The 12,257-nt window shown below is 43.9% G+C and overlaps 2 protein-coding genes across 8 annotated transcripts in view; one reads left to right on the top strand and one right to left on the bottom strand.

Moving 5' to 3' along the window:
* Nucleotides 1–6,363, top strand: part of LOC138978092 (cell death abnormality protein 1-like) — a 35,417-nt gene extending 29,054 nt beyond the window's left edge. For all 3 annotated transcript variants that reach the window (XM_070350730.1, XM_070350731.1, XM_070350729.1), the window contains one exon: nucleotides 2,215–6,363. In XM_070350730.1, the coding sequence (XP_070206831.1) occupies nucleotides 2,215–2,309 (95 nt within the window). In that variant the 3' untranslated portion in view covers nucleotides 2,310–6,363. The remainder of the gene's footprint in view (nucleotides 1–2,214) is intronic.
* LOC138978090 (agrin-like) overlaps nucleotides 1–12,257 on the bottom strand; it is a 391,935-nt gene that overhangs the window by 173,782 nt on the left and 205,896 nt on the right. The window lies entirely within an intron of this gene.

Here is a 12,257-nt window from a genome sequence, read left to right as displayed (position 1 = left end):
GCATTTCATACCCAGGAACTCTCATGTCAAATTTCATAAAGATCGGTCCAGTAGTTTAGTCTGAATCGCTCTACACACACACACACACACACGCACGCACGCACATACACCACGACCCTCGTTTCGATTCCCCCTCGATGTTAAAATATTTAGTCAAAACTTGACTAAATATAACAAGTCGCGTAAGGCGAAAATACAACATTTAGTCAAGTAGCTGTCGAACTCACAGAATGAAACTGAACGCAACGCAACGCAGCAAGACCGTATACTCGTAGCATCGTCAGTCCACCGCGCACGGCAAAGGCAGTGAAATTGACAGGAAGAGCGGGGTAGTACTTGCGCTGAGAAGGATAGCACGCTTTTCTGTACCTCTCTTTGTTTTAACTTTCTGAGCGTGTTTTTAATCCAAACATATCATATCTATATGTTTTTGGAATCAGGAACCGACAAGGAATAAGATGAAAGTGTTTTTAAATTGATTTCAACAATTTAATTTTGATAATAATTTTTATATATTTAATTTTCAGAGCTTGTTTTTAATCCAAATATAACATATTTATATGTTTTTGGAATCAGCAAATGATGGAGAATAAGATGAACGTAAATTTGGATCGTTTTAGAAAAACATATTTTTTTTTACAATTTTCAGATTTTTAATGACCAAAGTCATTAATTAATTTTTAAGCCACCAAGCTGAAATGCAATACCGAAGTCCGGGCTTCGTCGAAGACTACTTGACCAAAATTTCAACCAATTTGGTTGAAAAATGAGAGCGTGACAGTGCCGCCTCAACTTTCACGAAAAGCCGGATATGACGTCATCAAAGACATTTATCAAAAAAAGGAAAAAAACGTTCGGGGATATCATACCCAGGAACTCTCATGTCAAATTTCATAAAGATCGGTCCAGTAGTTTGGTCTGAATCGCTCTACACGCACGCACGCACACACGCACACACACACATACACCACGACCCTCGTTTCGATTCCCCCTCGATGTTAAAACATTTAGTCAAAACTTGACTAAATGTAAAAAGGGATTTAGACCTGTACTAAAGCATGTATGCCCGTGTTAACGGATCCTGTTAAGTTTGACTGAACACAGGTACACACAATGGAAGATGTATGAAAGTTGGGATTAATAGTAAAAGACAATAGAGAGAGAGAAACTTGAAGGAGAAACTGTCAGATGAAGAAGGGTACTAAATATTGATGAATTCTTTTTTGCTTTCAGTTCACAGGTACACACAATGAAAGATATATGAAAGTTGGGATTAAAAGTAAAAGACAATAGAGAGAAACTTGAAGGAGAAACTGTCAGATGAAGAAGGGTACTAAATATTGATGAATTCATTATATTTAGTCAAGTTATGACTAAATATTTTAACATCGAGGGGGGAATCGAGACGAGGGTCGTGGTGTATGTGTGTGTGTGTGTGTGTATGTGTGTGTGTGTGTGTGTGTGCGTGCGTGTAGAGCGATTCAGACCAAACTACTGGACCGATCTTTATGAAATTTGACACGAAAGTTCCTGGGTATGATATCCCCATACGTTTTTTTCATTTTTTTGATAAATGTCTTTGATGACGTCATATCCGGCTTTTCGTGAAAGTTGAGGCGGCACTGTCACGCCCTCATTTTTCAACCAAATTGGTTCAAATTTTGGTCAAGTAATCTTCGACGAAGCCCGGACTTCGGTATTGCATTTCAGCTTGGTGGCTTAAAAATTAATTAATGACTTTGGTCATTAAAAATCGGAAAATTGTAAAAAAAAATAAACATTTATAAAACGATCCAAATTTACGTTTATCTTATTTTCCATCATTTGCTGATTCCAAAAACATATAAATATGTTATATTCGGATTAAAAACAAGCTCTGAAAATTAAATATATAAAAATTATTATCAAAATTAAATTGTCCAAATCAATTTAAAAACACTTTCATCTTATTCCTTGTCGGTTCCTGATTCCAAAAACATATAGATATGATATGTTTGGATTAAAAACACGCTCAGAAAGTTAAAACAAAGAGAGGTACAGAAAAGCGTGCTATCCTTCTTAGCGCAACTACTACCCTGCTCTTCTTGTCAATTTCACTGCCTTTGCCATGAGCGGTGGACTGACGATGCTACGAGTATACGGTCTTGCTGAAAAATGGCAGCTACTTGACTAAATATTGTATTTTCGCCTTACGCGACTTGTTTTTGCTTTCAGTTCTTGCAGTAAGTGCTTCAAACAGACACTTGTCGTCCACTGCTGTGCTCGCCGTGACAACCTTCCTCAGCTGGGTCATTGTCTTCACGTCATGAGGAGGAATGTGTGTGTCGGTGTGTGTGTGTGTGTGTGTGTGTGTGTGTGTGTACGTGTAAGTGCGTACGTGCGTGGGTGTGTGTGTGTGTGTGTGTGTGTGTGTGTGTGTGTGTGTGTGTGTGTGTGTGTGTGTGTGTAAGTGTGCTTGCGCCGTGTCTGTGTGTGTGTGTTTCTGTGTGTTTACTGGTTGGCTTGGAGATCTTTGCCCCAAAATCGTCCATCTGTTGTACTTATTTGTTGGTCAGTTCTCGTTTGTACCGGTTTGAACTACACTGTCATCGAACAGAAATCAAGTTATTCCAGTCGAAAAAGCTCTAGTATCATCGTGTTGATTTGCTACATGTATATGATTAGTGTGCCTGCAGAAAAACTCACAGGTAATGAGTGTTGTCGCAATGCCGTGCCTCAAAGAAAGGAAATACAAAAACAAATAGACGGCCAACGTTCCAAAATTCAGAATCAAAAAACAAGAAAGGTAAGACTTACTAAGTTGTTGGAACGTTTCATTATTGACAAAACAAAACGTTACGTTCACAAATATATCGACCCAGCGGTCTTTTAAGTGCACAGACAAACATCAATTACACAACACTTATCTCACAAAATGTTCAGCGTGCATCCACAAGCAAATCAAACTTTCCAACAACTTACCTTTCTGGGGTTTTTTTTTATTCTTAAAGAAAGGACTCCACGATTAGAGAATAATGTTTTGGATGAGATAGAGGGTATTGCCTTGGATGAGTATAAATCTTGGATGACTGAGTTAAAGATTATTGCCTTAAACGAATTAAAGAGTATAATGCCTATACCTAGGACGAGTAGGAGAGTATTGCCTTGGATGAGTTTGATAGTAATGCCTTGGATGAGTTTGATAGTATTGCCTTGGATGAGTTTGATAGTATTGCCTTGGATGAGTTTGATAGTATTGCCTTGGATGAGTTTGATAGTATTGCCTTGGATAAGTAAGAAAATGTTGCCTTTGATGAGTTAGAGAGTATTGCCTTGGATGAGTTAGAGCGCCCGGTATTCTCATGCTGAGTTAGAGAGTATTGCTTGGATGAGTCAGAAAGTATTGTCCCCGATGAGTTAGAGAGTATTGCCTTGGATGAGTTAGAGCGCCCGGTATTCTCATCCTGAGTTAGAGAGTATTGCTTGGATGAGTTAGAAAGTATTGTCCCCGATGAGTTAGAGAGTATTGCCTTGGATGGGTTAGAGCGCCCGGTATTCTCATGCTGAGTTAGAGAGTATTGCTTGGATGAGTCAGAAAGTATTGTCCCCGATGAGTTAGAGAGTATTGCCTTGGATGAGTTAGAGAGCCCGATATTCTCATGCTGAGTTAGAGAGTATTGCTTGGATGAGTTAGAGAGCCCGGTATTCTCATGCTGAGTTAGAGAGTATTGCTTGGATGAGTTAGAAAGTATTGTCCCCGATGAGTTAGAGAGTATTGCCTTGGATGAGTTAGAGAGCCCGATATTCTCATGCTGAGTTAGAGAGTATTGCTTGGATGAGTCAGAAAGTATTGTCCCCGATGAGTTAGAGAGTATTGCCTTGGATGAGTTAGAGAGCCCGATATTCTCATGCTGAGTTAGAGAGTATTGCTTGGATGAGTTAGAGAGCCCGATATTCTCATGCTGAGTTAGAGAGTATTGCTTGGATGAGTTAGAGAGCCCGATATTCTCATGCTGAGTTAGAGAGTATTGCTTGGATGAGTTAGAGAGCCCGATATTCTCATGCTGAGTTAGAGAGTATTGCTTGGATGAGTTAGAGAGCCCGGTATTCTCATGCTGAGTTAGAGAGTATTGCTTGGATGAGTTAGAGAGCCCGGTATTCCGGGCTCATGCTGAGTTAGAGAGTATATTGCTTTGGATGAGTTAGAAAGTATTGTCCCCGATGAGTTAGAGAGTATTGCCTTGGATGAGTTAGAGAGCCCAGTATTCTCATGCTGAGTTAGAGAGTATTGCTTGGATGAGTTAGAAAGTATTGTCCCCGATGAGTTAGAGAGTATTGCCTTGGATGAGTTAGAGAGCCCAGTATTCTCATGCTGAGTTAGAGAGTATTGCTTGGATGCGTTAGAAAGTATTGTCCCCGATGAGTTAGAGAGTATTGCCTTGGATGAGTTAGAGAGCCCGGTATTCTCATGCTGAGTTAGAGAGTATTGCTTGGATGAGTCAGAAAGTATTGTCCCTGATGAGTTAGAGAGTATTGCCTTGGATGAGTTAGAGAGCCCGATATTCTCATGCTAAGTTAGAGAGTATTGCTTGGATGAGTTAGAAAGTATTGTCCCCGATGAGTTAGAGAGTATTGCTTGGATGAGTTAGAAAGTATTGTCCCCGATGAGTTAGAGAGTATTGCCTTGGATGAGTTAGAAAGTATTGTCCCGATGAGTTAGAGAGTGTACGTTGCATTGGATGAATTAGAGTACGCGTTGCCTTGGGTGACGAATGATTAGAGAGGAGACGTCTCTTGCTGAGTTAGAGAATGTTGGCTTGGATGAGTAAGAGAGTATTGCTTTGGATTAATTGGTATTATCTTGCTGAGTTAGAGAGTATATATTGCCTTGGATGAGATAGAGGGAATTGCCTTGGATGAGCTAGAGAGTATTGACTTGGATGAGCTAGAGGGAATTGCCTTGGATGAGTTAGTATTGTCTTGCTGATCGAGTTAAAGAGTGTTGGCCTGGATGAGTAAGAGAGTATTGCCTCGGGTGAGCTAGAGAGTATTGCCTTGGGTGAATTAGTATTATCTTGCTGAGTTAGAGAGTGTTGCCTTGGGTGAGCTAGAGAGTATTGCCTTGGGTGAATTAGTATTATCTTGCTGAGTTAGAGAGTATTGCCTTGGATGAATAAATATTATCTTGCTGAGTTAGAGAGTGTTGGCTTGGCCCGGTGAGTTAGAAAACAGTGCCTTGGATGAGCAGGAGAGTATTGACCTTTTCGGTATCTGAGCAGCTCTCGCGAGACACGCTCTTTGTTATGCTTTGAACATCGCGAGAACTTCGAACCTTGGCTTGTGCAGCTCGCACGAGATCGCTGTACCGCATGCTTTGCTATGCTCTAAAGTTTGCGAGAGATTACGAGAGCTTGGAATACCGATAGGGTCTATTGTCGTTAAGGTTAAGGCGATGTGATGCACTAAAATCACCAAAATTGAACTTGGAGAATATATGGAATAACTTAGTTTTCTGGGTAGTTATTGAAGTGACATATAAGAAGAAATGAAAAATATGTGAATACTACAAGACATAGACTGCCGTTGCTATGGAAACTGGCTTAAACAGCGCCATATTGGATTTCTAGGAAACGGTTTTACAGCAACATCATACATCAGAAATGCTTAATATTTGGCACAAAGATACACATGACTTTTATCTACAATCATATAGAACGATTTTTTGAGAAAAGTCCACAGTTGAATTTATATTATTTTTTGAAATAAGGATTAATGAATATGCGGTTAGAAATTCATTAATCCTTATTACAAAAATTAATATAAATTCAACTGTAGTCTTTAGTAAACATATCATTCTATATGATTGTAGATAAAAGTCATGTGTATCTTTGTGCCAAATATCATGCATTTCTGATGTATGATGTCGCTGTAAAACCGTTTCCTAGAAATCCAATATGGCGGCTGTTTCCATAGCAACGGCGATCTGTGTCCATTAATATTTACACATTTTTCATTCATTGTTATAAGTCACTTCAATAACTACCAAGAAAACTAGGTTATTCCATGTATTCTCCAAGTTTAATTTTAGTGCCACACATCGCCTTAAGTTGAGAGAGTTTAGCCTTCAACTGGTTATAGTATTGCCTCAGATTATATGGAGTTTGTTGTCTTGGATGAGTTAAAGAGTATCTCCTTGTGTGGGCCAAAACTGATCAAAATGTTTATAGAGGGCTCAGCAAATATAATCTTAAACATTTATTTTGGTTAGGTTAACCAGTTTGTCTATCAAGCACTTTGCATTGTCTTCTTTGAGATTTTTGTTTTGCATGTTGATGCATGGATGAAATCAAAATGTTTTACATGAATAAAGTGATCGAACTAAAACGTTTCCATAAGTCATGGTTATACATAATGAATGCGTGTATGTTCTTCGGTGCGTGAGCATATGTTTGTGTATTTGTGTCTTGTCTTGTCTCGTCTAGTCTCGTCTTGTTTTGTCTTGTCTTGTCTTGTCTCGTCATGTTCAACAACACTGTACATGGCTCGGCCCGGGCTTATCAAGTAAACGTTTTTGCCGCGTAGAAAGAATATTTCTTGAAATGCATTTGTATGCCTTTTTTTCTCCTTTGTTTTTGTTAAGCAGCATGAAAGCTTTCACCTTGAATTCTTCTTTTGCTTCTTTCCACGCTCATGCTTCTTCAGCCCTAGGTTTCACAGTAGATCAGTACTGTGAAAAACAGACTTGACTAAAGGCCAAGTTGATCATCAAAGTAAACCCATAATTATGCGGAATTTTAAAGGTTGCTTATTTCCAATCTCAAAGACTGAATTAGCTTTTAAGAGATTGGTCCCCCGCGGAACTTCTTCTTCTTCTTCAGCGTTTGACGATGGCTGTGTCTAGATTCTTTGGCCCGTGATGTTGACGAAGTGGGCTGTCATTTCCAGGTCCTGAGTGCTGCCCCATAGCTTGGTGTGCAGCGATGTCCCTGTGGGCCAGACATGTTTCCTCTCACTGCAGTGGAGTTGGCAGGTCTGCAGGAAGTGGTCCGGTGTCTGGTCCGCCTTTCCACAATGGCACAGGGCCGACTGTCTGATGCCGATCCTTTTTAGGTGGCTGTTTAGTCCACAGTGGCCTGTCCGGAGGCGGAAGACAATGGTCTGCTCGTGACGAGTGAGCTGATGGAGGGCATCTTCGTGTGGATTATATCCATTGTTTTTCTTTTTGAAGGTGGATTTTTGCCTGTTTCGGATTAGGGTCCTGGCTTCACTGTAAGTGAGATTAGAGGGTTGCTGCTCAGTTTTGCTGCCCTCCTTTGCCAGCCGATCCGCCACTTCGTTGCCCACAATCCCCGTGTGTTCAGGGATCCACTGCAGGACAACCGCTGTGGTTTGGGCCAGTGTGTTGATGTTTTGCATCAGGTGTTCCATGGTCGAGTCTGGATTGCCCGAACACAAGGCCTGGAGTGCTGACAAAGAGTCTGAAAGAAAGACAGCTTTCTTGGGACGGGTTTCCCACTGCAGGACTGTCTCTGTGGCTTTGTGGAGTGCCAGAACTTCAGCCTTGTAGTTGGAGCACAATCTCCCTCCGGATGCTGAGACCGAGACTGGGGGCAGGCCTGGTTTCTTGATGAATACGCCACATCCTCCGTTTCTTGTGGCGTCTTCAGCTGATCCGTCGGTAAAGATGTGTGTCCATCTAGCTGCAGGGTAGCGCTTGTCGATCTCTTCCATTGTCAGAGCTTTCAGCACAGCGTCACTCTGGTCTCCCTTCACAGTAATGCCAGGGATGGTGGTTCTGACTTCAGCTTTAAGGGTTTTTGGGGGCCAGTTGGTTGGATCAAGTTTCTCGCACAGTTCGATGTTTGCCGTCAAGATGTCAGCCTGCATGCGTTGCTCTTCCTTGACAAGATGGTTCAAGCTTTTCCGTTTTAGCCTGTTCTTTGTCAGGCTTTTTAGTTTGTCATGCAGGGGGTGGTCTGGTAGCCTCTTCATCTTTTCGGCATGTGCAAGAAGCTTGCTTCGCTGTCGGCTCTCAAGGGGTTCAACTCCAACTGTCTTTTCCATTGCGGCAATAGGAGTAGATTTCATGGCCCCAAGGATTATCCTGAGGCCAAAGTTTTGGACCCGGTCCAGTTTGTTGGTGTGCGTCTTGGCTGCGGTTGCCCAAGCACTTGCCCCATACTCCAGCACTGGGCGAACTGTTCCTGTGTACACAGTCTTCAGTATCTTGGAGTTGGCCCCCCAATGTGTTCCCGAGAGCTTCTTCATCAAGGCAAGCCTCTTGATCCCCCTTTTCTCCATGTCTTCGATCTGGGGCTTCCAAGAGAGACGTGGATCCAGTTTTACCCCGAGAAAAGTGGGAGTCTCAACTTGGGGCAGGGTTCTGTCGCCGAGCTTGATGGTGACTTTCTCTTTGGTGGTGGAGAGGGAGAACACAGTAGCCTGAGTTTTGACTTCGCTGACCTGAAGACCCCAGTTTTCTGTCCACTGGTGTACGTCGTGCACAGCTGTCTGGATCCTGCATGCTGCAGATGTGGCCTGGTCTGCTGTACTCCAGATGGCAAGATCATCTGCGTGCAGAGTGTTGGAGACATGGCGGGGGAGAACAGTGGTGATGTTGTTGATGTACAGGAGAAAGAGAGTTGGTGATATAACGCCTCCCTGGGGAACTCCTTCTCTCATCTTCACACTGTGGCTCAAGTGTCCGTCCAACTTGACTCTTGCTGATCGTTCATGCAGGAAGCCCCGGATCCATCTGAACATCCTTCCAGAAACCCCGCTCTCAAGCACCTTCAGCAGAAGGCCCTCTCTCCACACTTTGTCAAAAGCCTTCGTCAGGTCAAAGAACACGGCGACGACTTTTTTCTTTTCCTGGAACGCATTTTCTATGTCTTGGGCAATGAGGGCTAGCTGGTCTTCTGTGCTTCTGTGCCTTCTGTATCCAGTTTGTGTTGGTGACAGAATGTTACGGTCTTCAAGAAAGTAAAGGAGCCTTCTGTTGATCACTCTCTCCAAGAGTTTGCCCAGGCAGCTGAGGAGACTGATTGGTCGGTAGCTGTTTGGGTTCTTCTTTTCTTTTCCCTTCTTGTGGATAGGGATGATGGTTGCCTTCTTCCATATGGCTGGAACAGTGCCGGTTTTCCATGACTCATTGAAGAGTTTCAGTAGTGTTCTTTTGGCAAGAGGTCCGAGGTGTTTTAGCATTTCATTGGTGACACCATCCGGTCCGGGTGCTTTTTGGGGTTTAAGCTGTTTGATGGCGGCTTCAATTTCATTCATGCTGATGGCTTCTTGCATGCATCTATCCGTTGGTCTCTGGTTCTGCCGCTCCTGTATTTGTGTTCTGGCCAGTCTTGTCCGTTCTCGTGGAAGCTTGACACTGCTCTCATGTTGGTAGTGATGTGCCAGGTGGTTGGCTGCTTTCTTTTGTGTGAGGAGTTCCCCGTCTGACTCTAGGACAGTTTGCCGACGTTCTGGGTTGTCTTCGTTCAGCAGCTTTGTGAGCTTCCACAGCCTGTTTGTGTCTTTTTCCAGGTTTAGGGAAGAGGTTTTTTCATGCCATGCTGCGCGAGTTTGTTGAAGCTTCTGGCGTGTGTATTCTGCTTTGGCTTTGTTGTGAGAGGCTGTATTCTGGTCTGTAGGGGACTGTTCCATGTTCTCTCTGAGTTCGGTGACGGTGTTGTGGAGTTGTTGGAGCTCGTTGTTCCAACCAGGGGTGTAGGTCTTCCTTCTGCCTCTAGGTATTGAGTCCTTTGCTGCTTTCAGGATGGCTGCAGTGAAGAGCTCTACTTTGCTGTTTAGGTGATCTTGCCCGAAGTTGAGATTTTTGCAGTATGTTTCTGCTTTGCTTTGGAAGTTTGTCCAATTTGCTTTTTTGTAGTTCCAGCTTGGGCACTGCTTTCTGCTGGAAGGCCTAGAGTCTTGCTCAATGTGGAGGGTGACAGGTTTGTGGTCGCTTCCTCCTAGCTGTTGTTCCACCTGTCGTCGCGTGACTTTGGCTACATCGTCCGTTGCGATGGCAAGGTCTGGGCAGCTTGTTGTTCGCCACGCCCTGGAGTAGTAGGTGTGGGGGTCATCAGGGTGGTTGATGAGCACCATCTGATTGGTGATAATCCAGTCTTCCACCTCTTCGCCTTTGTGGTCAAGATTCGGGTAGCCCCAACTGGGAGAGTGGCTGTTGAAATCTCCAACAATTATCCACCTTTCTCTTTCAGGCTGAAGAGCTTGGAGTCGGACCTGTTTTGGTGGTGGGGAGTAGATGTTGAAAATGGACAATGGTTTGCTTTCTAGCAGAAGTTTAATTCCAAGGACTTCTGTGTCTTCGCCTGCAGAGTAGATTTCCGCCGCTGGATGGGTGTTCTTTACCAGGGTGAGAAGTCCTCCTTTTGGCCCATTATCTCGGTCTCTTCTAAAGGTCTCGTAGCCTCTGATGGAGAAGCGATGATTTGGGTTGAGATGAGTCTCCTGTATACAGCAGACATCGATGTTTTGGTTCTTGAGGAAGTTTTGGAGCTCGAGCTTCTTGGCTCGGACTCCCTCAGCATTCCACTGACAGATCTTGAGGTTATAGCCGGTCGCTTTACTCTGCCCCGTACCAGCTACATGATGGGGGTCAGAGATACCAGTCGCTGAGGGTGGGCCCCTTTGAGGCTGGGGGCCCGGCACCGTCTCTGCCTGGCTGCCCACAGAGACGACACCATCACGTTTCAATGATGTAGACACAACCATATTTGTCGGTGATGCGTAGACACTCGGTTCTCACCTCACCCTGAAGGTCAGTGTCTTCCGTCTTCGGTAGGCCTTCGTGGGTGTGATTTTGGACTTTTCCTTGTCCTAGACAAGTTTCCTCACACGGTTATCGGCCCTCATCTGGCCGGGTTTGTCTTCCGAGTGTCCTTCTCCTAGGAAAGCTGCCTATCAGGGCTGACGAGTCTTTCCAACCCGGCGCTTGTGAAAGCAGCAAAAACATGGGGCATCTTCATCCGCTAAAACAGCCGTTGGGAGCTCCTCGTCCGCCTGTTTTACCGTTGGGATGTGAGACTAAGGGTCCTCTTCCGCCTTCACAGCCGTTGGGAGTACACTCTCCTCGTCCGCCTGGTCAGCCGTTGGGACGTAGAGTCTTTGTAGGTAACCCATACCTGGGGGTTTGGTTCATGGGCGCCAGGGCGTGTCCACGCACCGGTGGGCCTGCACTGCCGCATGTTCGGGGCCAAACCTCCTCCGCGCCCTTGCAATTCTGCCTGGGGACATAAGGCCCCCAGTTACCACCCAACACCTCGTGGAGGGTTGCTTTAAAGCTTGCATAGGACTTGTTGTGGAGAGGCTTACTGGCAGGGAGAGACTTACGCAAGGCTGCTCTCTTTTTCGCCGGTGCTGCAAGCAGCTTGGCTAGCCGGCGGTGAAGGCTGAAAGCGGGATGTGACAAGCACAGTCATGTATGTATGCCAACACGCTGCGGGCGCATCACACAACCATTCGTTGGGCCCCCGCGGAACTGAATTTCCTGCTCTGCATACATTTTGTTGTTCAAACGCAAAAACAAAACAAAAAATCTCGTCATCAAACAGACAGTATATTGTCAAAAACAAAAAGTGACACCCGGTTGCAAAACTCAAAGAATTGATAATCAGGTGGTCCAGACACATAATCACAAACAAACACACTATATGCCTAGAAAGACAGATCGTAAGTCAAACTTGGAGGGAAAAAAAATTAAACTGAGCCACGATCAGTGGATGATTGTTGTTGTTGCTGTACATGTGTGTTTATGTGTGTGTGTGTGTGTGTGTGTGTGTGTGTGCCGTTTTTTCTTTTGTGTCCACCCATAGATATAATAGACATATATATATATATATATAATATATAAAAATCAAAGAAAAGAAAAGCCAAACAAAGAATGTCAAGTGGCAGCCCAAATTTTCGACCTGTTGCCAGGCCTTCCTCAGGGGCGTGTAATTCTGCGAGACGCCAATTCATGCATCAATTACTATATATGGTCCACCTCAGGCTATGGAGTTTAACTTTTAAGACATATTCTAAATCAGAGTAGGCCTACTCGTTTTGCGTTTACTTTTCTTTTTTCAAGTTGTTCAGCCAGAGACTATAGAGTGTGTACTCTACAGTCTCTGGTTCAGCTAGAAACTGACACTCATGTATACGTAGCAGGAGAATGTTGTCCCTTCAGTGTTCAATCAAAGAGTGTGGTTCAATCATGTCTCAGTAGTTCTTTTATTTTAATTTTATTTCATTTCGTATAATTATTTGTACACTTTAAAAAG

This window comes from Littorina saxatilis, linkage group LG10, assembly GCF_037325665.1.
Source record: "Littorina saxatilis isolate snail1 linkage group LG10, US_GU_Lsax_2.0, whole genome shotgun sequence".
Classification (NCBI taxonomy): Eukaryota; Metazoa; Mollusca; class Gastropoda; order Littorinimorpha; family Littorinidae; genus Littorina; species Littorina saxatilis.
The sequence above is the reverse complement of the archived record's forward strand: the minus strand, read 5'-3'. Positions and strand labels throughout refer to the sequence as shown.